The 23701-nt window shown below is 38.8% G+C and overlaps 2 protein-coding genes across 10 annotated transcripts in view; both read right to left on the bottom strand.

Moving 5' to 3' along the window:
* Positions 1-392: 392 nt before the first annotated feature.
* On the bottom strand, positions 393-7669 carry QNG1 (Q-nucleotide N-glycosylase 1). The gene is made up of 4 exons (XM_085042479.1): positions 7229-7669; positions 5977-6236; positions 2364-2559; positions 393-1091 (listed from the first exon to the last, which is right to left on the bottom strand). Exons 1-4 carry the CDS (start codon positions 7563-7565, stop codon positions 859-861), a joined length of 1026 nt encoding a protein of 341 aa, XP_084898605.1. The 5' UTR covers positions 7566-7669; the 3' UTR covers positions 393-858.
* Positions 7670-9095: 1426 nt separating this feature from the next.
* HNRNPK (heterogeneous nuclear ribonucleoprotein K) overlaps positions 9096-23701 on the bottom strand; it is a 20603-nt gene continuing 5997 nt past the window's right edge. For 5 of the 9 annotated variants that reach the window (XM_085042485.1, XM_085042480.1, XM_085042481.1 and 2 more), the window contains 11 exons: positions 22933-22976; positions 21977-22049; positions 21387-21515; positions 20295-20423; positions 19497-19804; positions 19081-19135; positions 15073-15123; positions 11132-11153; positions 10972-11054; positions 10385-10554; positions 9096-9612 (listed from right to left, as the gene is read on the bottom strand). In XM_085042485.1, coding sequence (XP_084898611.1) covers positions 9579-9612; positions 10385-10554; positions 10972-11054; positions 11132-11153; positions 15073-15123; positions 19081-19135; positions 19497-19804; positions 20295-20423; positions 21387-21515; positions 21977-22049; positions 22933-22976 — 1098 coding nt within the window. In that variant the 3' untranslated portion in view covers positions 9096-9578. The remainder of the gene's footprint in view (positions 9613-10384; positions 10555-10971; positions 11055-11131; positions 11154-15072; positions 15124-19080; positions 19136-19496; positions 19805-20294; positions 20424-21386; positions 21516-21976; positions 22050-22932; positions 22977-23701) is intronic. The other 4 variants (XM_085042487.1, XM_085042488.1, XM_085042484.1 and 1 more) reach the window with 3 other exon arrangements.

The raw sequence follows: 23701 nt of genomic DNA, 5'->3' as shown, positions 1-23701 counted from the left end.
CAAGTGCCTGAAAGGAGGGTGTAGCAAAATGGCGTTCGGCCTCTTCTTACAGAAGGAAATAGCCTCATGCTTTGATAGGGAAGGTTTAGGTTGGACATTAGGAAACATTTCTTCACAGAAAGGGTGATTAAATATTGGAACGAGCTACCCAGGGAGGTGGTGGAGCTGCAGGTCCTGGGGGTGTTTAAGGAAAGACTGGACATGGCCCTCACTCGTTGCCATGGTCCAGTGGACAAAATGGTGTTCAGTCACAGGTTGGACTCGATGAGCTCAGAGATCTTTTCCAACCTAAGTGATTTTGTAATTCCTCCCCTTCCTTCCTATCTTTCTCCCCGCGTGGACTGAGCCCCCCCTTCTCACCCGCGGCAGTAAAAACACAGATAGACCCCATGGAACGTCTGTCACTGCACTGTTTATTGGACAAATGAACCGGTTCTGCTTCCATCTCTGAGCAGTAAAGAATGTGCTGAGCACCTGCCACGTCCGTGCAGGTGTGAGAGGGGATGGGCACGCACAGGGAGGGGCTGGGGAGTGAAGTACACCACAGGTCTGCACACACACAGGGTCTGCACACAGGCAGCCACGTACACCAATACAGAGCTCGAAGCAGGAGTAACAAACCCTGCCTTAACACGGGCTGTCTGCAAAGTTTACACTGTTAATTCGAGTCAGGGAAAGAAAAAGATTAAGAGAAAAGGTAACAAAACAATGGAAAAAAGAAAGCAAATTCTTAATACATCACCAGAAAACATGCATTCGATTTAACAGCTCCACATTAGTGCATGACAAACCACCACATGAAAAGCAAAACTGCAGTTCAAAAGATAAGGCAACAATACACCAGTTATCGGACTGGACTTAGTAGTATATACACCGTACTCGGTGAAATGGGATATCTTTCATCTCTGCCCTGTGATCCCTGGCGTAGTCCCAAAGATAATAATCAAGTAAAACCGCATTGATCTTTTCACGCATGTCCTGACCCTTCTTCTGATACAGCTCCTGAAGGTGCTTACAAATCAACGCACAACACCAAATAGAACAGCCACGGATCTCTACCTCTTCTTTATCTCCAGACTGGAAAAGTGTTCCTGCAGACACAAGAGACATTTACATGCAACAGACAGAACACCAAGGACTGCCTAAATTTGCCCATTTCTTTCCCCCTTCACATTTATTCTGTTCTAGGATTCCAGTTCTCATGGCTTATACTACAACTGTTAACAATGTTGCTATACATTTTCCAATGGTTACTTTAATTTTACCATATGCACTTAGAAGCTTCACTCCCATTCAATTCAAACAACATCCCGTATTCTAAGGAACTGCTTTAGGAACAGGGTGTACTGCAAATCATATGCTCATTTGTTTGCTTGTGGAGACAAAAGAGAGTTTTTTATTACAGTTTATTTACTATACTTCATAGTATATTATCTGCCAGGATAACTCAAGTCTAAGATTTTGAAATTAAAAACAGCCAACCTCCCAAAAGAGCTAAATGTAAAGAGAAACACTAGACTTATTTAAATGGAAAATGTTCTCATTAGGATTCATGGATGGATAAAATGTCTATCTGGTCTATTTAATATATAGATATGCATAAAGACATAAATATACATATGGCCATTCTATTAAGATCCATGGGCAACTGCATTCATCTGTTTATCTTCCTGAGTATTTCTGAAATTGCATAATAGCAGTTCTGCACCTAAATACAGTCATTTTACAACGCAAAAGAGATTGCCTAATTTTTATTCACTAAAATTCATGGTTACTAAGTACTGGAAAATGGAATCATGCTTAAAAAATGAGATTCTAGTCATATGCAGTTAACTTCATTTAAAGTAATTTCATTTATTTAATATTAAAGCAACTTCATTTATTTTTTAATGGATGCTTATAATATTGCTGTGCTTGTTAAGTAGCAGTTCAGTACAAATAAAGACGCATTCCCATATTTTTACATATTTGAATTAATAATTGTTTCTTTTATATAAACCTCAAAAATCATAACTATTCTCATGCTGTAAAGTGGTTTTGCAACAGCAGCTTTTCAGAAACTCAAAAATCAACTATCTTTGAGTCTCTTTAATCCCTCCCTTATCAATGTTTAATCCTCAAAACAGTTAATTCTTTATAAAAGAATTTTCTTTATAATATGTAGTCTTAAGATCTCACTCAGGATCATGGTTAGAGAAAAAGCTCCTTCCTGTTACCTTACCACTACCCAAGAAATTTTTGTTCCCTGGAGGAAAAAATGGACATATAACCCTTACATGGACAACACATTACATTTTAGAACTAGCCTTAGTCTACAACGTCAAGCAGTCAGATTACTTGGTATCAGCAAGGGCAGAACAAACCTTCACGTAGTTTCTTCATCAGTTCTTCAGAATACTTCATTGCTTTCAAGTGAACAAGAACTTGAGGAATTCTGTAGTCAGCAAATATTGTCAGACTAGAAATATCATCAAAAGAGCCATCTCCTTTGCCTTCTAATACACTCCATGTGTCAGCCACAAGTATTTGTGCCCGTTTGTAGAAAGACACCTTCTTTTTCTGAAGAAAGAAATGTATGGATTATTTAAGTGCCTGAAACATCAATAAATATAGCAAGTAGCATGTTAAGCATATCATATTGTTAAGCAAACATTAGTTAACTAGAACAGAACTGCTCTTAAAACACTCTTCAACATCTTAAAATCTAAACTACATACATCGCACTACAAACAAGAATTATGTGGAATGCTCGTAAATAAGCTGAAATAAAAGAAAAACATAATAAAAATGAACTGCAGTGAATAAAAATTGTTTAGAATATGCTTGGATCTCAGAACACATTCATATTGGTTTACTTCCAGTTGGCAAACACTGTCATTTAAAGTACAGCAACATTAATTTTCAGAAACTCTACAGTTCATCGAACCTTTTAATTTGACGAGAGACGCATAATAGGCATGTGTTGTACTAGACAATTAAAACGTTTTGTTAATCCATTTATCTATACTGTTAAAGAAATAGAATTCTAGACAAAACTTTAATGAATGCTCCTCTGTGTTTACTGCCAAGATGCTGTAACTATTCCTAACAGCAAATTATACTTTTTGTCCTTAAATGCTATTCTCTGAAAACAGAGAAGTTCAACTACATTTCAAAGAACTTGTACACACATCCTCAAAACTCCTGCCTTCCCTATGCCTCATTCTATACCTGACATAGATGCACAAATGTACTTCTAGAGAACATATATGATTTCGTATGTTAAATAACAAAACACCACCTGAAACATCACACAAGAAGTGGTAACAAGAAGTAAATAAAACAACCAAATTTTATCACAGCCCCTAGTGCCCTGAAACAAAGGTGTTGCTCTTTCACAGCATTAAAATTTTTCCAGTAGGAAAGAACTGGTTGTCTCTAGCATCAAACCATTTCACAGGAGCAGAGAAAGGCAGAATTAGAATGGAACACTTCATTTCATGCTGCAGTTTAATGTGGAAGAAAAATATTATCTCGGGCTCATGACTGAGCAGATATTTTATAATTTCATTGTTTCAATTGTTAATTTTTATGTTGCACAGAGCTTATTAAGTTTATGTAAAAATCTCAATATGAAAAAGCCTACTAAGCATTTCCAGTAAATTTTCCCACTATTTATCAGAAAGCAAGGAAAGCACTAGGTGGATGATACTACATCTCAAAGAGGAAGAACTTAAGAACTTCTTTGCTTTGCAGGTGACTTGACAGATTGTCCAGAGAGGTTGTAGAGTCTCCCTCATGGAAGACACTCAAGAACTGTCTGGATACAATCCTGTGCCATGTGCTCTAGGGATGACCCTTTTTGAGCGGGGAAGCTGGACCAGATGATCCCCTGTGGTGGCTTAAAGCCTTAACCAGTATGCAATTCTGTCTGTGAAAGACAGTGAGACAGTACAACTTAATAAAAAAATTGAACTTTTTCAAGATGGCAATATATCTTTTTTTTCTGCAACACCCTGCCTTTCCAGGAATAGTACCACATACAAGGACATTTACATCTTCACTTAAGTACAATCTGCTAATATGAAGGTATATATCTAATTATGACCTACTGACATTAAAAGAAAGGAGGAGTACTATGTTGGCAAAGGGCAAAATGTAATAGCACAGCCAGTAAAAAAAAGCAAAGAATAAGAGGATAATGGGAATTTTACAATCTCAGTCCCAAGTGATGGATGGTAAATAAAAGATAAATACATGCAATGACAGTGACTGGAAGATCAGAAAGGACCCCACTAAATCTCTGTCAGAACACAAAAACCCTGAGATATGAGTATAACATCACCTAAAATTTTAACTCCAGTTGGGAATCGAATGCAGCACAGCATCTAAATATGAGTTACCCACCAAAGAGAAAAATATGTTTTTGGGATTTTGGTTTTGGTTTGCATTTTCTTTTTCAGAAAAAACTAACAGTGAAAATTTCTGTGATTATGTGTAATTATTAAAACTATTTTGTATATGTATTCAGAAAAACATACGGTCAAATAATTATGTTAATTTTAGAAGTTTCCCTAGAAGGTCAGCTGCAGCAGTCTGTGGTAGAATGATTCCAATGTAGGACTTCTTTTGTAAACATATATATTTCTTCTATGGGGAGTTACTGAAAAGCACAGCTTTGCTGTTGGATGTCTCACCACCTTTCCAGTTCTCTCCTATCCCTTTAAAAGTCTTACTTGTGAGAGCTCAACCTGCTGCCATAAAAATTATGTGATCCACCTTCAAAATACACATGTTGCTTAGTGAAAGCAGGAAAAAAGTTTCCATATTCATGCAACAGGTTTTATTACTAAGTCAGTGCTTACGGTCTGGGATCACTTTTGGAACACCTTTTCAATCTGTAGTCTGCTGCTGCTTTTAGGGAGGCTTGCTTTATAAAGCACTCATCATCATCTCATGAATGTCAATGAGTACAGTCACTATAAAGATAAGAAAATATCACTTTAATTAGAAAGTATTTCCTTTTTGATCGTAAAAATTGTCAAAATATTACTTTATATGTAAAAAAAACTCAAATAAACCAAACCGGTAGCTTCGAAGATTAATTAGAAAGAACCTCTGATTTTTCATGTAAACATATCTTGCTTCACAGCAGGAGATGAAGGAAGATAATATCACATCTCCTACTGAAGGGCAATAAATGCAGTAAGTTGTAAGCTTCAGTTACTGGTATTCCAAGAAGTTACCTTGAAAAGACTGCACAGACTAGTAGCATAGGCTGTATCATCACTAACATAAAGTCTTTTGGATTTAATGATGTAACAGCTGAGTACTACTGCACATGCAATCAAGAACAGGAGCTGCTACATAAGTCACAGAGGCTAAATGAAGATCATCCTTGTATAAGAGAAACCTGGGAGAGAAAAAATACCAGACAGTCCCTGTTTAATTCCCATCAGTTTCTTTCAGCAAAATGGCTCCAAAAAGCTTCAGTGTACTGTCAACATCGACAAAAGTGTGGGTTACTTCTATTCTGTAGTCATTTGTGTAATGCCTGTTCAATCAACAACCGCTAGAGGCTGGAGTCCCAGTAGCTGTGAATAAATTCGACCAGTTTCATTTCCTTCATTAGCTGCAGAGAGCCTCAAGGTAAAAGAAAAAAAAGATGGCAGGAGGAACGTTGTCAGCAATTCAAGGGAAGGAAAAAAAAAAAAAAGGAAAAAGGATTCTCATTTTCCAGGCAGGAATTATCTCAAGTGCTATGCATTTGTAAGGAGTAAAAAGGAGGCACGGCATGATCTAATTGAGAACTCAGAGTATATCAAAATAAATTGGAGCAAGTGATGAAGATGGAGACAGCATATAAAAAAAAAAAGGCACTCCTCTGGTGGAAAAAAGAAAGTGACTCTTATCCTGATTAGCTACAAACTATCAAGACTCTTTTACTGTATTACTAAATTGTATGGCTTTTTTTCCAGCACTTTAGAACTAGCTTACCTCAAATACAGCTTCATCTCTGTAAGAAGGAAAATTTTCCAGTACGAGATGCAGCAGTTTCTGAGCACTCTTCTCACTCATTTTAACACAGGTGAGGAAAGATCCTCCAAACTTCTCTAACAGAACTATTCCACTTTCATTCAGCACTCGATGTCTTTCTTCAATCAAAGGTAAAGGCACTTCTGTGTCAGAGCGAAATACATGCCTGACTTGGTCAAGTGTCATGGTGGCAAAATAGGATGCACTCGTGATAGGTATTCCTTTAAAAAGTGAAAATAAGATATTTAGGCTATCATATAACATAACAAATAGATCTAATGCAGTAGTCTGCTAGAGGAAAGTACTTCTACAGGAAGATTTTAAAAGTCTATCAACTCTTAAATCCACCTTTGTTTTCGGCAATAACCCCACTCACAAAGCTGCTCAAAACTAAATTCTTGAGTGCACACAATGCTTTCTTCTATAGACAACAAATTTCCAACATACAACCACAGAATTGTTCTTACTTTTTGTATGTAATTTTTCCCAGCTGCTTAGTCTTTGTATGTTGAGTGTGGTGTTTACACAGTACACTGGCAAATATAGTCAATATATAACTACTGTAGTCAGTATAGGCGTGTTTTCCCTTGGATCCTAATCGTGCTGTGCATTCACAAGAAGCGTCTTAACGTTAATGCCCACTTAATTTACAAACAACTATGCAGAAAATTAATTCACCTTTCATCTATACCTACAAACATTTTTTTCCTGAGAACAGCAAAAAGAGCAAATGCTAAAGTACTGGGTTTAAATACAAAACTGTAAAATACTGATTTAAAATTCTGGTTTGAGAGGCATGTGGGTTTTCAAACTTATTTTAACCGCTCTGGTATTAGATTAGTCCAGAGGATTCTCAGTTTATGCCTCATTCTTTTATTTGTCATGGAAAGATAAAATTTATCTCAAGAACACATGTGGAATAACCCAAATCACGTATAACTCACTCCTGGCAATCGTTATAGTCTTTCTAATCGAAGAGATAACCCAGTTAGAGCCACGAGTTAGGTGGTTTCAGTACAAAGGTATTTTGAAAGCACTTCCAGTTCCCTTCCTCAAGCTCTACGGGCTGGTTGCACATACAGAGCTACCGACACAGCGAGCAGCAGCTCCCAAGAGCGGGTCCCGCTTCCGAGCCGCCGCCTTTATTTAATACGCTCGGCTTCCGACACCCCTCACCCGCTGCCCCGGCCCGGCTTCCCCGGCGCTCACTGACCGTCGTCCAGGGCCCTGTTGACGGCGGCGCAGAGCGACCAGTAGCCGCTGTAGGTTTTATCCTTGTACTTCACAAGGTACTTCCGCTCCTCCTGCTCGGACCAGAAGGAGAAGTTGAGGGTGTCCACCAGGAACACCCAGTCCACAGCCTCCTTGTCGGCGGCCCGGGGGTTCAGCTCGTGGAGGCTTTTCCACCCCGCCAGCCCGAACTCCACCGTCGAAGCTTTGTCGAAGAGGCTCTCCGCCACCCGCCGCGCCCCCTCCTCGTCCACGGAGACATCTTTGCTGTGCTCGGCGATGAACTTGGCGGACTCCAGGGGGGACGGGAACCCCTCCATGCTCGGCAGCAAACACGCACGCTGCCGAAGCCAGCTCCCGCGCCGCGCTTCCCGCGGGGCGCGCAGGGGAGCGGCCCAGGCTGCCCCACCCCCGGCGCGGCTCTCGCCGCCTGCCCCGCTCCGCTCCCCGCCCCGCCGTGCGGCAGCCGCGCGCAGGCGCCGGGAGAGGCGGGGCGCGGGCGGCTCTCGGAGCAGGGGGCGAGCGCAGACCTCCGGCCCGCGGGAGCCCCTCGATCGGCACACCCACAGTGAGAATCGCCCCCTCAAAGCCTGCCACGGTGAAGCAGTGGGCAGACTCCGCTTCATGGTAGCGAAGTTTTCCAGAACATTCGCGTCACGGAAGAGTGGAAAAAACCAAAAGCGCCAAAGGAAGAAAAATGGACATGTTGAGTCGTTGAGCTTTTCTCGCCAATCGAAACAGAAAAGAAACTAAAGACCATCCACAACCCTTCTTATACACATCATCAAGCTGGAGACACACAGAAATTCAGCCTGTTTTACTTCACTTGCATTTTGCCCAAAACCTTTGCCTCCATTGCATAATTCTCTCATTTAGATACCCTGTCTACCAAGCTACGTGCCTTCCCTTCCAAAAGACAGACTGATGGCGTTTCAAGTTTCTACAGAATTTGCTACTGCTCTGCTACGGGGGCCAGCCTTATGTGTAATGTCTCAGGCTCCTCACTTCTACAATTCCATTTTAAAAGTAGCTGCATTAAAAAGGCCAAGTTCATGCACCACAAACTATGGGGAGGAAACAACAAACCAACCAAACAAAAAAACAATCAAAGAATCCACACTTAGTCTAGAACCACCATATCTGTATGTGCCACACACCTTTACGCTTTTTAATCTTTTTATTCAGGAAGTGAAATTAAAACTTTAAACTATAAATACAAATGCCAAGGTATTACATGAGATATCCAGAGGCTTTATATTTTTTTTCTCACAAATAATTCTTACGGAATTCAACATACATCTGGGAAACCAAACAAGTTGAAGTTTTGCATACAACGAAAAACAAATCACAGAGTTATACTCTCAATTTGCCAATTCGCAATTTCTACCTCATACAAATAAAAGCTCAGGAAACAGGTATAATTTATTCAGTAATGGTAGAGCAACTGTCATTTCTAACAGTGTTATCTGCATTAAGCAAGCTGTTTATAATCAGGTGTACTTTACCACTGTTTACTCAGTGACATCACAAGTTTTAAAATATTTTATTTATATACTGTTACCAATATATATATGTATTGCAAAGAGGGCCAAACACTTGCAAAAATGTCAAGTTTTACACAGCATTTGCGTAAATATTTTCACCTTTTTTTCCCCCCAAACAGCAAAGCAGTCATTGTTTCCACACGATTTCTTTAATGTCAAAAACCCCACATAACTCCATCTATATATCAAGGAAATTGAAGAGCAAGTAACAGCAACTTTAATTTATATAAGGAAAAAAACCCCAACTAGGTGTATCCATTTTAGTTATTACCTTATGTAGACCTGAAGAAAAATGACCACCAAGAATAGGTTGACTAAATTTATTTAAAAATCCTAAAATGTTTCTTAAAAAAAGCATTACATTCTGCACACTGCTCTCAACAAATGCCAGGGACACATGGCCTACCATATTCTCCCCCCTTCAAAGTAAGATACAGTGTACATAAAAGCAGGGTGTTCACAACAATTACATAAAAACAGTACAATTTACCACCAATGATGAACAAAAATAAAATTCACTCTCTCTGCTGCTTCAAAATTTCAATGTTAGTCTCGTGCGCCCTTCCCCCCCATGTATTTGTAAGGAACTAAAACATTACATCTGGTGTACAGCAAAGATTCCACTACACCTCAAATGCAGAACACCTATGAAGCAGAGGAATGTTGGCTTTTTAAACAGAAGCAGATTAAAAAAAAAAGGGGTGCAGGACTCCTTCAGTTCTTCACTAGTCTTAGAAAAACTTTCCAGAATACTGCTTCACACTATAAAAAAGAAAAAATAATCTTGCATTAGAATCCTTCAACATCTGCATACTGCTTCACACTATAAAAGAAAAAGAAAAAAGCATGTATTAGAATGATGGACCATACATCTTGCATCAACATTAATAATGACATTCTTAGAGCATATTAAATTGCAATTTCCTAATACATTTAAAAGTAAATAATTTTAAAATATCAATGGCTAATAATTTTATTAGTATTTTCCGGCATAGTTAAATATTAGTAATCTCAAGCCAAACATTCCAGTTAAGACATTAAAATCTGCAATAGCAGCCAGAATGTTAATACAGCAAATGATATCTGAAGCTGTTAATACTTGGCAGAAAAGGCAAAGTACTGTCAGCAAGGTGTGAAATGCTGCATAACAGCCCCAAATCGATTTCAACTTGTCCTGTAGAGGCATGGTCTGTGCCATATGGCAGACTGTGATTTGTTGTCAATTTAGTTATCTAAAAACAACAAAATCACTAGTCTTCCACACAGAACTAGGCCAACATCCACTGAAATCTTCTATATTTTCTACAGGCTCTATGTAATTTATTTCAAGTAGTTTTTTTGCAGCAGTTTTCACCAGACAAAAGAGAGGACTGCTTGGTTAAGATGTCTTCCAGCAAGATTAGTTTTGAGGTCTTCATTTTAATTAGAATGGAGAACAGAAGAGAATCAAGGCAGAACTACCACTGGAGAAGTTAGGTTCAAATAGTTACTTAAGAACTGCCTTCTTAGAAAAGTGATTCACAGAGGAGAGCAGTTTTATAATATACATGTTAATTTAAAATTGCCAGTACAGACAATATTTAACTTTTACTTGCCTGTTCTGCAGCAAATACTGTGCATTTTGTATCTGGTCCTGTGTTCCTGTAATAGTTATTATCCGATCTTCTGAGCCTTCTAATGGTTCATCAATTTTGATCGAAGCTCCTGACTCATGACGTATTTGTTTGATTCTCTGGCCTCCCTTTCCAATAATAGATCCTGCCAACTAGGGAAGAAAGCAAAAAAAATTATTTCCTGATACAACTTTCTTTCTAAAATGTTACAAAATTACAGACAGCATTTGAGTAGTTTCCACAAATTCAGTTTCAAGTATTGCAATGGGAGCTTATTTCTTTATAGCCTAAAAATATCTCCTGCAGTATTAATTGCAGTAACACAGGTGGGATAGAACTGGGAGAACCAGTTCTTATTTGCAAAACACAAGTTACACAGACCATCTCTGTTACTTACTATTACCCATCAGTAAAATTGTTTAGTATGTCTCTGAAGACAGAAAACAATACACTGTTGGTGATTTAGAAACAGTTATTACTTCTGATTTACTTAAACAGTCTAAGAAATGGCTGGGACTCTTTTTTTTAGAAGAGAAAGCATGAGTTGAAAGCAAGTCAACTTTACTTACGTCTTTGGGAATCGTTACTTGTGTTGTGATGATGGGTCCACCAAGATCTCCATATGAACCACGCCCCCCTGCATAAGAATAATCTGATTTAAGTGTATGTATCAAGCCCTTTAGTAACTACATAATGAACTACATGAAAAGATTCCATATCAACACTTACCATAACCAGAGCCACCCTCAAACTGTAAGAGAAAAAAACATTAATGTGAATAGCCATGCTTCATTACAATATTTTTGTCTAAAGTATTATATTGTTTACTTTGAGCCCATTTAATCAAACATCTCAACCCTCAACCTGATATAAACACAACAGTGTTGTGACATCAAGGGCATCCTGAGGCACAGGGAAGATCAGAAAAAAAAAGGAAAGGGTGTGAGACCACTCTGTGCCTTTGGACCAGAGGCCTTCTTGTGCAGGACCACAAGCTGGACGCCATGAGCCTTGTGGGCCCATCCAACTCCAGATATGCTGTGATTCTTATCCTGCCCTGTCAAAACCTCTAAGAATAAGGCATAAAAGGACAGAAGGGATTCAGCCATTCCAGTTTACGAAGGCAGTCTCACTATCTCCGATTCTCACAGATGCCTCTTGATGCTAATCTACATCTGACATTTGTACTAAACAAACATTTAAATTACAAGAGTACAGCCTAATTAATGCTACCAACACAGCTCACAAGAGACTCCTATCTTGTACTGGGGCAAAAAGTCTACCCAGCAACTGTCCATCATCCTACTTCATCTACATCTTTGGGAAAAACAACAACGAAGCTCTACAACTTGCCTCTTGATTCAGGCTGTACTACAACCCTTTACCTCTCTGAACAAATAATCATGACATGACTTACTTCTATTACATTTAAACTACCATATACCAAATGCAAATCACTGCAATTAGCACTCCAGCCCTTTTATTTTTAGGATTTATACACTTGCATTTGATATCAAGTTCTCATTTAATCTAATGTGTTCTAAGTGTGTGCAACACCCCACATTCATACTTTCCTACAGAAGCTGAGAATAAATATACATGGTTCTCTCAGAATCAGCTTCTGAAGAGACTCCTGGGATTTGTGAGAGGAGGACAGACGCTGTCTAAAGGTGAAACTGTTGGCAAAGCTGGTGACATTTCAGTGATAATATTTAAGAAAAGAGCAAAATATTCCCAATGTGCACTGACTGCAGGAGTGAGCAAAGAGGAAAAAGTGAGTGAAACTGGCCTGCAGACACCAGTGTGAAAGAAGGGGTAAAGATACTTCAGGCACTGGAATGGAGATTGCCCCGCACACCATGGAGAGAACCACGCTGGAGCAGACAGCCACACTGCAGCCCATTGAGGGATGCTCTGCTGAGAGAAGGCAAGTATGTCCTGGAGGAAGCTGCAGTTTATGGAGACTCCAACCAGGCACAGATGCCCAGCAGACCCCTGTGGCCTCTAAGGGGACCAACACTGAATCAGTCTGCTCCTGAAGGACTATACCCCATGAAGGGGACTCACACTGGAACAGTTCTTAAATGCAGTCCACTGGAAACAGATCATTTGAGCAGTTTACAAACAACTGTATAATCCCACGGAAGGGACCCTACACTGGAGCAGGGGAACAGGGCAAGGAGGAAGGAACAGCGACAAATGTGATACACTGACTTGGAACCCACCATTCCCTATCACCCCTGCACCATTCATGGCAGAAGAAGTAGAAGGTTAGAGAATGAAGGTGTGAAAGTTGAGGCTGTGAAATAGTGAAAGGTGGGGGAAAGGTGCTATTACGTTTCTCACCATGCCACTCAAAGTGGTGGTAAACCTACCTGCAGTCAGCTCTGTTCTGCCTATGATGTTAATTACTAAGTGATCTCCCTGTCTTTATAATGAGCCACAGACCTTTCTGTCTTATTTTCTCCCCTCAACCTACTAAGAAAAGGGCATGGGAGCAGCTGGCTGGGCTCTTAGGAGCCAGTCAATTCAACCGACCACAATCACCTGGTCAAAGAAGTTACAAGGTAACAACTTTCCCAAAATATTCCTTACTATCATTCTTTTTAGAGCAAAATGGAAGCTATTCAGATTGAAGCACTGAGTTTGCCCTTTATCGCTAAACAACTTGTATTGTCTAATCATGTTACTAAGCAATACATATTGTACGACAACATATAATAGAGCTCACAGTGGAGTCCAAAATACAAGTCAATGAAGGACTCTACTTAAGGTTTAATTCAGAAGCTGATCACACCCACACTGCATACACATATATATTCCTGTTGGTAATTACCATAGCATTCCTTTCTGGAGTAATTTCTTGAACTAAAAAAATCTTTCCTTGATCATGTCTACCTCCCCAGACTACAAAAATCCAGAATTTGATAGCAGATGCTGTATATATAAGCTAAGAACTAACACTTCCTATTAATTAATCACAAGTACTAATCTGGCAACATTTTGCCATCTTCAAGACATCGCCAACATCTCATGTACTCCATGATTTCTATAATGGAGTGACTACATCAGTGAACAAGAGAAAGGCTACAGATACTATGTACCTGGACTTCAGTAAAGGCTTTGACATAAACCCCACATCCTTCCCTCCAAACCAGAGAGACGGATTCCATGTGTAGGCTCTTTAGTAAATAGGGATAGTTGCATCCAGAGGGTAGTGTCAACAGCTCAGAGTTTCAATGGACACTAAGCGGTGTCCCTTAAGGGGTGGCCTCCTCTGGGACCAGAGCTATTCAATGTCTTCATCAATGACAAAACCAGATCAAGTGCACCTGCAGCAAATTTGCAATCCAACTGGTGCTGTTGACAGACCTGAAGGACTGGGTGCCATCAAGAGGAACCTGGACAAACTCAGAAAGTGAGTCCATCAGGATCTCACACAATTTAACAAGACCAAGTGCTCCACCTGAGCTGGGGCAACGCCCCCGGTACCAACAGGCTGGGGGATGAACAGATGAGGAGCAGCCTTGCTGAGAAGGACGTGGTGGAGGAGAGGATGGACATGATCCAGCTATGTGCACTTGCAGCCCAGAGGAGCAACCATGTCATATGCTGCATCAAAAGGTTGACGGAGGAGATTCTGCCTCTCTAGTCCATTCCTTGGAGCCCCAGCCATACATACTGCCTCCAGCTCTAGAGCCCCAAACATTAAGGACATGGACCTACTGGATCAAGTGCAGAGGAGGCTCATGAAGATTATTAAAGAGATGTAACACCTCTCCTGCAAGAAAGCTTGAGAGAGCTGGGGGTGTTCAGCCTGGAGAAGGCTCCAGTGTGACCGTATTGTGGCCTTCCAGCACCAGAAGAGAGCCTACAAGAAGGCTGGAGAAGAGCTTTCACATGGGCATGTAGAGGAAGGACAAGGGGCAGCTGCTTTAAATTGAAAGAACATAGGTTTAGTTTAGGTATAAGAAAGAAATCCTTTACTGTGAGGGTGTTGAGGCACTGGAACAGATAGCCCAGAAAAACTCTGGATGCCCAATTACCAGAAGCCTTAAAGGCCAGGTTCAATGGAGCCCTGAGCATCCTGGTCTAGTCCAAGGTTCGCTACCCATGGCAGGCAGGTTTGAACTAGACCATCTTCAAGGTTACTTCCAACCAAAACCATTCTATGATTCTGTGATAATTTCCCAAAACCTATCTGAGCAAATGATGTATTTTCAAATACATTGATAAGTAAAGCATTATAGTTATTCACAAATAAAAGAAGCTACTTTAAATATTTGCTGCTTGAAATAAAAAACCCCGTAACATTATGAAAGTAACACAAACTATAAATCCTAAATACATGCATCTACAGTACATCAGTTATGCAGCAAGTTACCATTTGTCAAAATGGAAAAAGGGTGTGTAAGTGGCAAAAAGAGGTACAGAAAAGCTCCTCTATTTTTACCATGCTGCTGCATAATTTCACATTTCTATTAACACTATCTGCCTTCGAAGGACACACTATTAAGACTGCCAATAAATTCCATGTCAGAAGGATGACTTATAAATTTTAAGAGGTGCAAGTTCGCATGGACCACACTCAAGATCTCTTAAAAAAAATTTGCTTTAGCACTTAACTTATTAACAAAGCCATTTTCAAAACACAGGCTCAAAACACTCACCAACTCTGGTGGCTGCATGTCATCACAGGCATCCACATGACACTGCATCATCTTCCGGACACAACAGAAGAGGAAGAAAAGGAAATCCAGGTCATACAGACTTTTAGGGAGAACTTGGCAAGCAAATACAATACATACCCCTACAGAGAAGCCTTTATACTATCAAAAAAGACTCAAAATTATGTGATTTAGATTTCAAGACTTATGGCCTTTTAATTTTACTTTGAGGCAACTCTGAATGGTTACCCTCATGTTTTCCTCCTTTTTCTCTTGTGTTAGCAGGGTTTTTCTCTAAGAAGCTCAAGAAACTAACGGCAAGGCTAAGCTTAAGTATTTTCTTCCTTTCAGAAAAGCTTTAAGAGCTATTACATATGAAAATAATTTATCTATATTTTATTTTTGCCATCTAGTAGAGAAAGAGATTTAATAAGATTGAAACAAGTAACTGCAAGTGATTATGCCAACAGCAGATTAAGCAGGAAGGACACTGTTTCATGTTCTACTAATTCATATCCATATACCTCTCATCTAGCCAGTAAGTAGACTAACAATCTACTGCTGCCTAATTGTATTACAAACTTTATTGTTTTTAAAACATATATGGCATTTCTTTCTTTCAGAATTTTACTGTTTCAGCAACTAATGTTCATTTGTGCAAAATGAGTTCCTCAAGCTGTGTTCTTAACACACAGAGCAAAACATTCTACGCAGCGGGCTGATCTGTACTAGTCACTACTCAGTACTAGAATAGAAACCAGATGACAGACGGGCTGCACAAGGCAAAGAGCTTAACTTTTACACCTAATAAAAGCCCCACATGCACTCCAAACTCATGTCAACTTCTTTTATTGTAAGTCTTTCTCGTTTTTAAGAGCAACCTAGGAAAGTGAAATTTTGCTACTTCCTTCCAGCATCTGCATGAATAAATAGCACAATTGTCATACATTTTTCCCTTACTAATATTTTTACATGTCCCTGAGAATGAGTGTATTAAAAAATAAAGAAAACTCAGGATTCCACAGATCACACTAGTCACTGGATTTGATTTAGGGTAGTTACACACTGAAATATATAGCTCTATATAGAGAGAAACAAGTCTGTACTTCAGAGAAAAAGCTTCAGAACAGATTATAAGTCAAATGAACATTTCTAACAGCATTATGTAATTACACTAGAACTTTAAGTCAGGCTAACAGACAAGTATCATCTTATGTGATTAACTCTGTATAGCCAAGAGGAATTAACCTATCTTTTAAAATCAAAATGGGTTTTTCTCATCTCAGCATTTACAACGCTGTCAACACTGTCACAGCTCTGGAATTCCAGAATAGCCACAGTTCAGCACCCAATCTTAAAGGCTGTCAACTACTCAATCTTTCTGCCTTTAGTGAAAAAGAGAACTGGAAAAAATTATTTCTGTACATTCAATTTTCCACTACTTTAGAGATGTTCCTCTGTTGTTGCCTTTTATTACATCTATATAAAACAATCCATATGAAAGAGCACTTCTGTTCTCTAAAAGCAGCTTTTCCCATCATTAGATCACAAACCACAATAATATTGGTTTACTCCAGTTTAAATCTTTAGCTGTAGAACATTTTCAATTTGAAACAAAGGGTAGCACAGGAGGACTTTACCTTTTGGCATGACACTTGAAGCTGTGATGTCACACTCAATGTGAAGACTTCCTATCTGCTGCTTCCTATATGCTTACACAATTAAGGATACTATGATGATGATTAACTAAAACTAGAAATTAATACCATCTTCACTGGGAAGTAGTCCTCACTTTAACCAGGCTATAGTACTTGGTCATAAAGGAGCCAAAGTAATGAGTGGCTTCACTATGAAAAGGAAATAAAATTGCTTTTTTTTTTCACAAAAGAAACCAAACTAGCAGAAATTACTCCACTTGCTTGAAGAAACTCATGTCAACAAAGTGACGGTCAACCTGATAGGCTAAATGTAAGTCAAAATGGATTTTCTATTCTCGCTGTAATGAAATAAAAATAGAACACACTACTGCCCAAGAGTCAAGCTAAGTAAGACTGTGCTCAACCAAATACCCAAAGAAGGGCAGGCTGCTCAGTTTATGTACTCTAGTACAGGCTTATTAGCTGCAAATAGAGAAACACAAAACCTGAGCTGTGAAAACATGTAAATATAGGTAAGGAATCTTGGAGGTGCACAACTCAATTCTTTCAGTTTCTTAGCATATGAAACAGTTTTTTTACATAACTGTACGCATTTGTAAACGTGAATCTTTCTTTTTATTATAAGCACAAGACATTCCTGGAATTTGTAGTTCCAATAACTCTTATTCCCAAGAACATGTGAAGCCTTTTAAGTAACCGATTTCACAGCTCTTCTTCATTTCTCTTTTACATTCACTTAGAAGAAAAAAAGAAATGTGTCAGCCATCATTTTAAAGAAGGTGCCAAACAAAGCCAGAGAAAAGAAGGTTGTCACTGTAACAATCCACCTCTTGTGTTTTAAGACCAGCTGGGAATTAAGCACTACACATCTGCTTGCTCACATCCCCCTATTCAACCCCCAGTGGAACTGGGAGGAGAATCAAGAGTAGAAGTCATAGCTTGAGGCAAGAACAGTTTAAAAACTGAAATAAAGTAAAAAACCAACCAACTGAAAAGAACAGAAAAACCCCCACCCAAAAACCCAAAAACCACAACAAAACCCCAAACAAAAAAAACACCTAAAAAAAAAGACAAACGAAAACCAAAACCAACCAAAAATTCCCCAAACCAAGCAAAAAAACACAACCCAAAAAACCAACAAAAACAATCAACCAAAAAAACCAAACAACAAAAACAAAAAAACAAAACAAAAAAAACCCAAACAACAAAAAAAACTCCACCCCACCCTACTGATTAAAAAGCACTAAAACCAAGGTAAAAAACAACAGTAACACACAATACAACTGCTCACCACTTGCTTATCACTGCCAGACCCCATCCTCAAACCCCCATGGGCCACCCTTCTGGGTATCTCCCCCAGTTTATACACTAGGCATGATGTTCTATGGTGTGGAATGGGCCAGTTCAGGTCACCTGTCCTGATTATGATCCCTCCCAGTTTCTTCTGTGTACCTACTCACTCACAGAGCATAAGACCCTGAGTAAGTCCTTAGGACAAACACTACAGATAAACAGATAAAAAACAGAAATATCATCGTTATCAACATTATTCTCATACTGAATCCAAAACACAACACTTGACCAGCTACTGCGAAGAAAGTAACTATTCCAGCTGAAACCAGTAGAACCTCTTGGTTTTTCTTCTTCTGAGCAAAGAGGAATCTTTTCTCAGAACAGCAGACGGCTGCTGAGGAGTGACAGTTCAGAATGTAACATGGAAAACTATCTGTACTCTTTGTTTTAAGGTTCTATACACTATGAGATTTCCTCCTCCCCCTTAGCAAGAATTGATGTAGGATTCAACTTAGCAGTGGTCCTACCTCCAAAATATCTGGAATTACAGTGGATTTTTTGCAGAGAAACCAGAAAATAGACAACAATTGATTCAAAGAGAGAGCACCTTCCATCAACTAGAGCTCTTCTCAGATACTGTTCCATAATGTGTATCTGTGCTCAAGTTTTTTAACATTTAGTGTTAAGAATGCTTGAGTAACTCATGAGAGAACATTGTTCTCCCACGTTTATCTGAAAAATGCACCAATTGCTGTTCCTGTCACCTTGATTTAAAAAATATAGAAGGTTTTTTAAAGTGCAAGAAAACTTTCAGGGTTGAGCAGAGTCAAATTTCCTGAATTGTTTTTGATCACAGGGAAGAAAGAAAGAAAACAGAAAGCAGAGTGCTGTTTACACCTCAAATATTCATCAACAGGTGAACCACTTGTACAGACAAAACATTTTGATTTTACTGTCAGAACCATGCATGTCCTACATGAAGGTGCACGTATTCAGCAACAGGAGGTTAGCATACTAACTCTGCTTATGGAACACAATAGGGCAAATTTTAAACTCATACCATGCCATCGTAGCGGTCTCCCGGTCTGCCCCTCCGGTCATAGGACATCAGATCTCTAAAATAAAAAAGGCAGCACACCATGTTAATTGTGTTATGTGTGTTATGGAATACCTTGTTGATCCTAGTCTGAGTTTTCACATTCATGGCTTACGCATAACTTAGTATCAAACTACTCCACTCAAATACTGTGTAAGAAAAGTTCCAGAACTACTGACTATAGTTCTATAGTACTGCCAACGTACTATGGTGCAGCAGGTAACTAATTTTCAGTGAATTTCAAAATACTCTTGTCTAATACAAGCTCAATACCGCACAATCACTACCAGCACGGAAACATGGAAAAATCACTGAAAATATGACCCAGGAGAATTTAGACAACATGAGTTTTTGCATAATGCACTTATGCAACAACTCACCCGCCACGAGGTGGTGGTGGAGGAGGAAGAGGAAGATTACGAGCTCTGCTGCCACCTCTACCCCCACGACCTGGTGGAGGTGGTGGAGGTCCTCTGCGGGGGCTCATATCATCATAGTCTCTTCTTGAGGGAGGCATGGGTCGTCCGCCACGACCAGGGGGCATTCGGTCAAATCCTCCTCTTCCACGCATAGGAAAGCCCACTGGCCGTCCCCTTCTATCATCGAACATCATTGTGAAGCCACCATAGTCGTATGTTTCATCATAGAAATTAGGATCATAAGGCTGGGCTCGTCCTTTAATCGGAGACTAACATGAACAAACAAACAGAACAACCCCTAAATCAATTAGTTCTATTACAACTAGCACATTTAATTAAACTAATACAGTAAATATGTAAGTACGAATTTATGCATTTGGAACATGGTCTTGATTTCACAATACTGCCAAGAAAGGAGATGCTGATGTGTTTGCTGTGAACTTAACTATGACAGTAAAACTACTAATATGTGACAGATCAATTTTGTTTTCCTTCATCTTCAATTTTTCCCTTTTGATGATATGCAAAGCACAAATAATGGCCCATTAGTAGCAAAAACTGCTTTCCTTCCTCATAAAGTTCACACCAATTCTAAACACTAGAAACAGTTTCCAAAGTTCTTAACTGTCAATCACTTTGCTCTTGGGAAAGTAGGAGGTACTGAATCTACACTAGAAACTGAAAGACAGAATTTTTCATCCAATTAGTATCTGAAACGTTCATAAATGCCAATGAAAGAATAAATTAAAAAAATATTACCTCAGAGATAAGATCCAAGATAATCTTGATGCATTCAACAACTCTATCAGGTTTTCCACCAATAAGCACCACTCTGTCAGTTGAATGAGGACAACACTCTTGAAAGAGCTTAATGGTAGTCTGAGTGTTCTGTGGAAGTAAGGAAAAAAAAAATCAATATTGTCAAATATATTTTAAACTTTAAAAAACCATTAAAACATCTTAAAAGAAAAAACTCAAAAGACAGTTAAGATCCCAGCCACTTAAGCTCGCATGCTTGCTTCTGAGTTATCACAACAAATCTGAAGATGACATTGTCTAAAAATCTTGCTGACATAAGTTTTGTACAAAAGTAAAAAAAAGTTCAATTTTGTCCTATTTCAATTATAACTCATCTACAGCATCCTTTAATATTAGAAAAAGGACCACATAACCATTGTGAGCTTACAGGCTGTATTAACTTTCAAATTAAACATGCTCTGGATACTAACACAGCAACGTTGCTAGGATTATGTCTATTTATCTTGCCGGTCTTAATCCACTCAAACAAGTCTTGGCTTATACCTGAACTGAACTGAAGTTGCGTCCAACACTATGCCAAAAACTCATCCATATGTTTTCAACTCAGACATTAACCTTTTTAAATCTTAATCTTTCACTAAAAAAAAAAATAAATTGTTTTCTAGGAGTTAGATTTAAAAAATAAAAAACATTACATCCTTTTACAGTAATATTCATACATCTATTGTGGAGATGTTTTCATTCTAGACTGTTTTGCATGTCCAACCACACAAATAATTCTACTCTATGCAGCAGTTTGTTCTAAAGGGAAAGATGAGTACAATTTTAATAAAAGAAATTAAAAATCCTGTCTTTAAAAACAGTACTCTAACACAAATACTGTTTAGCAAAGTCCTGGCTCTGCCACCAACATTACTTCTGATGGTCTGCAAGAAAGTTGCAACTCTCATATCCATCTCACACCATCAAAAGCACTTATGCAACATGTTCAGAAGGAATTGCTGCAAAGGAGATACTTACACAGACTCCTTACGAACAGAAACATTGTTAACTGAACAAAAAACAAATCTCAGAAGAACACAAAGCAAGTACCTCTCTGAGTTCTTTAATTTTAGCACCCTTGACACCAATAATTCCTCCTGCCAAACTCTGGTGAATAAGAAGCCGAAGTTCGCAGTCGAAGTCACTGCCTTTGTAGTGTTGATACTGCAAATAAGATGCATATAGGCAGAAAAAAGAAAATATTAATCACAAAAATTCAAAATATTTCGGGTGTTAAGCTTTTTCTTCAAACACAATAGTATGATTTACTGCTGAATTGTAATCCTATACTTGTTTTGATACAATCACAACAACTTAAACATCCCACCGCAATGTGAAGCATCAGTTTTCTGTATTTTTTACATCAGTTATTACATTACGCTGCACCACTTGCTACAAAGACTTAAGAAGGTATCAAACAGTGCAACACTTATTAATTTAATAAATAATGACAGACTCTGCCCTCTACTGAAAAAAATGCCGACATCTGGTGTGAGAGCCATAATCCTTCCTTAAAAGGCTCTTGGCATTTTTAATTTTTCTGATTTCCTGCATTTAAGAAGTAGCAAATCATCTAGAACCATCTCATTTCAAAAGCTAATCTCTCCCTTCTAAACAGAATAAAATTTAAAGATAAATACCTCTTCTAAAGTAGGGATAATCTTCTTCAAGATTTCTCCAATTGTCTCTATATCTGCACTTATACTCAAGATGCTGTTGGAAGCCATGACGCCAGACAATATGGAGAAGGTAGAAAAGAAAAACCAGAAGTAAATTCTTTTCGTAACACACAAAATTTTAACAAGATTTACTACAAAGAAGAGTTTACAATTAATATTCCCCACTTAAAGTAAACCTGTTTGCTCAACTTACAACACATGCATGTTTTGTTTATGCCCAGTATATATGCATGAGAAATTTAAGATTAGGTAGGTCTTGCAGAGAGAGAAAGACAGAATGGGCTTTTGGAAGGGCTCAGATTAAGTGGGCAAGAAATTGACGCAGAACTGAAAAGTAGAAGTGAATATTCATGTTCCCCGCCACCACTAATTAGGATACCCTTGCTATTACATTCGTAGAACTGGCACACCTTCTCATATTAAAAGTGAGGATATGCAAGTGGTGAACGTTGTATCCAGAATAAGGTTATGAACTCAGATTACTAATGGGCTCTCCAAGAAAACAAATACAAATGCAAGACAAAAAAAGACAAAACAAATGAGAAGTGAAGGAAAGCGAACCGGAATTAGCATTTCATCAGAAATAATTATGAACAGGCAATGTTGAGGGGAGCAAGGTGGGCCACAAAGACAGAGCGAGAGACTATTTTGAACCAATTTGATTTACAATGCAGCAAATATGCAACACTTGAAGCTGTGCTCCTTCCATTGAAATAAAATTAGTGGATTGTTTGGGTGGGCAACTCACGTAAAAGTTCAGTGACAAAAAGACTTAATGGGGAAAATAAGACAGAAAACTTGAAAAAAAACAATACACCGTCTATAAGGGGATACTATTTAATTATATCAAAGGCAGGTAATAAAATACATTTCTCTCTTTCTAATCAGGCAGTGAGGCATAAACTGTTGGGACATACCGCTCGGGGCCACTGCTGTCTGGGACTGAAACACTGGCATTGTACTGCATTGGTCATTGGCGTTCGTGGATGTTGGCATTGGGCATGGGTATTCAATCAGAAGTTGTCAAGTATGGTACCCGTTTGGCAACGAGCACATTTTTGGGCATAGCCAACCAGGGTTTTCACATGGGCGTTCAGGGGCGGATGGGCCAACGTCATGGTGGGCAACGCAGGGGCAAGTCGATCCAGTACATGGGCAACGGAGATATATGGCCAAAAAAACAAGGAGAGGGAAAAGGGGGAAAAGCAATAAATTTTAATTTAATACAAACTATACTCATTACTCTCAATTAATGAAACAAGCTTAAGTTGTTCTGAAGACTAATACAATAACGGATTGCTACACCAACTGTGGCCTAACAGTATGGACCTTAAAAATGAGTCACTTGATCTGACTAAACTACTTTTTACTTCTAACAAACGACGTTTCAGTTGCAGGCTGGCTCATGAGGGTAGACACAAAACCTGTTGAGATTGATAGTACTAGAACTTGGGCAAACTGGGAAAGTTCATGTTCCAGACCAATCTCAATTATCTGGACTTAGGTGACATACTGATTTACTCAAAAAACCAAACCAAAAAAAAAACAAAAGGAAAGAAAAAAACCCGATAAAAAAACCCTAGAAAGAAAAAAAGGAACAACTAGCTGCCAAAGTTAGTGAGCATATGTATGATCCCTGACCATTTCAACTAAAATCTCAACTCTAGTTGCGGTAGTTTATGAACT

The sequence above is a fragment of the Lichenostomus cassidix genome, chromosome Z, assembly GCF_008360975.1.
Source record: "Lichenostomus cassidix isolate B80296 chromosome Z, HeHo_3.0, whole genome shotgun sequence".
Taxonomy (NCBI): domain Eukaryota; kingdom Metazoa; phylum Chordata; class Aves; order Passeriformes; family Meliphagidae; genus Lichenostomus; species Lichenostomus cassidix.
This window is presented reverse-complemented; position numbering and strand designations above follow the sequence as displayed.

Excerpts from the sequence above, each read along its gene's own strand:
- QNG1 (XM_085042479.1), bottom strand. The coding sequence starts at position 7,565 with ATGGAGGGGTTCCCGTCCCCCCTGGAGTCCGCCAAGTTCATCGCCGAG. Across the intron at positions 6,237-7,228 it reads CAACAGGGCCCTGGACGACG|GAATACCTATCACGAGTGCA; the intron begins GTCAGTGAGCGC and ends CACTTTTTAAAG. Across the intron at positions 1,092-2,363 it reads GATGAAGAAACTACGTGAAG|GAACACTTTTCCAGTCTGGA; the intron begins GTTTGTTCTGCC and ends TTGTGTCTGCAG.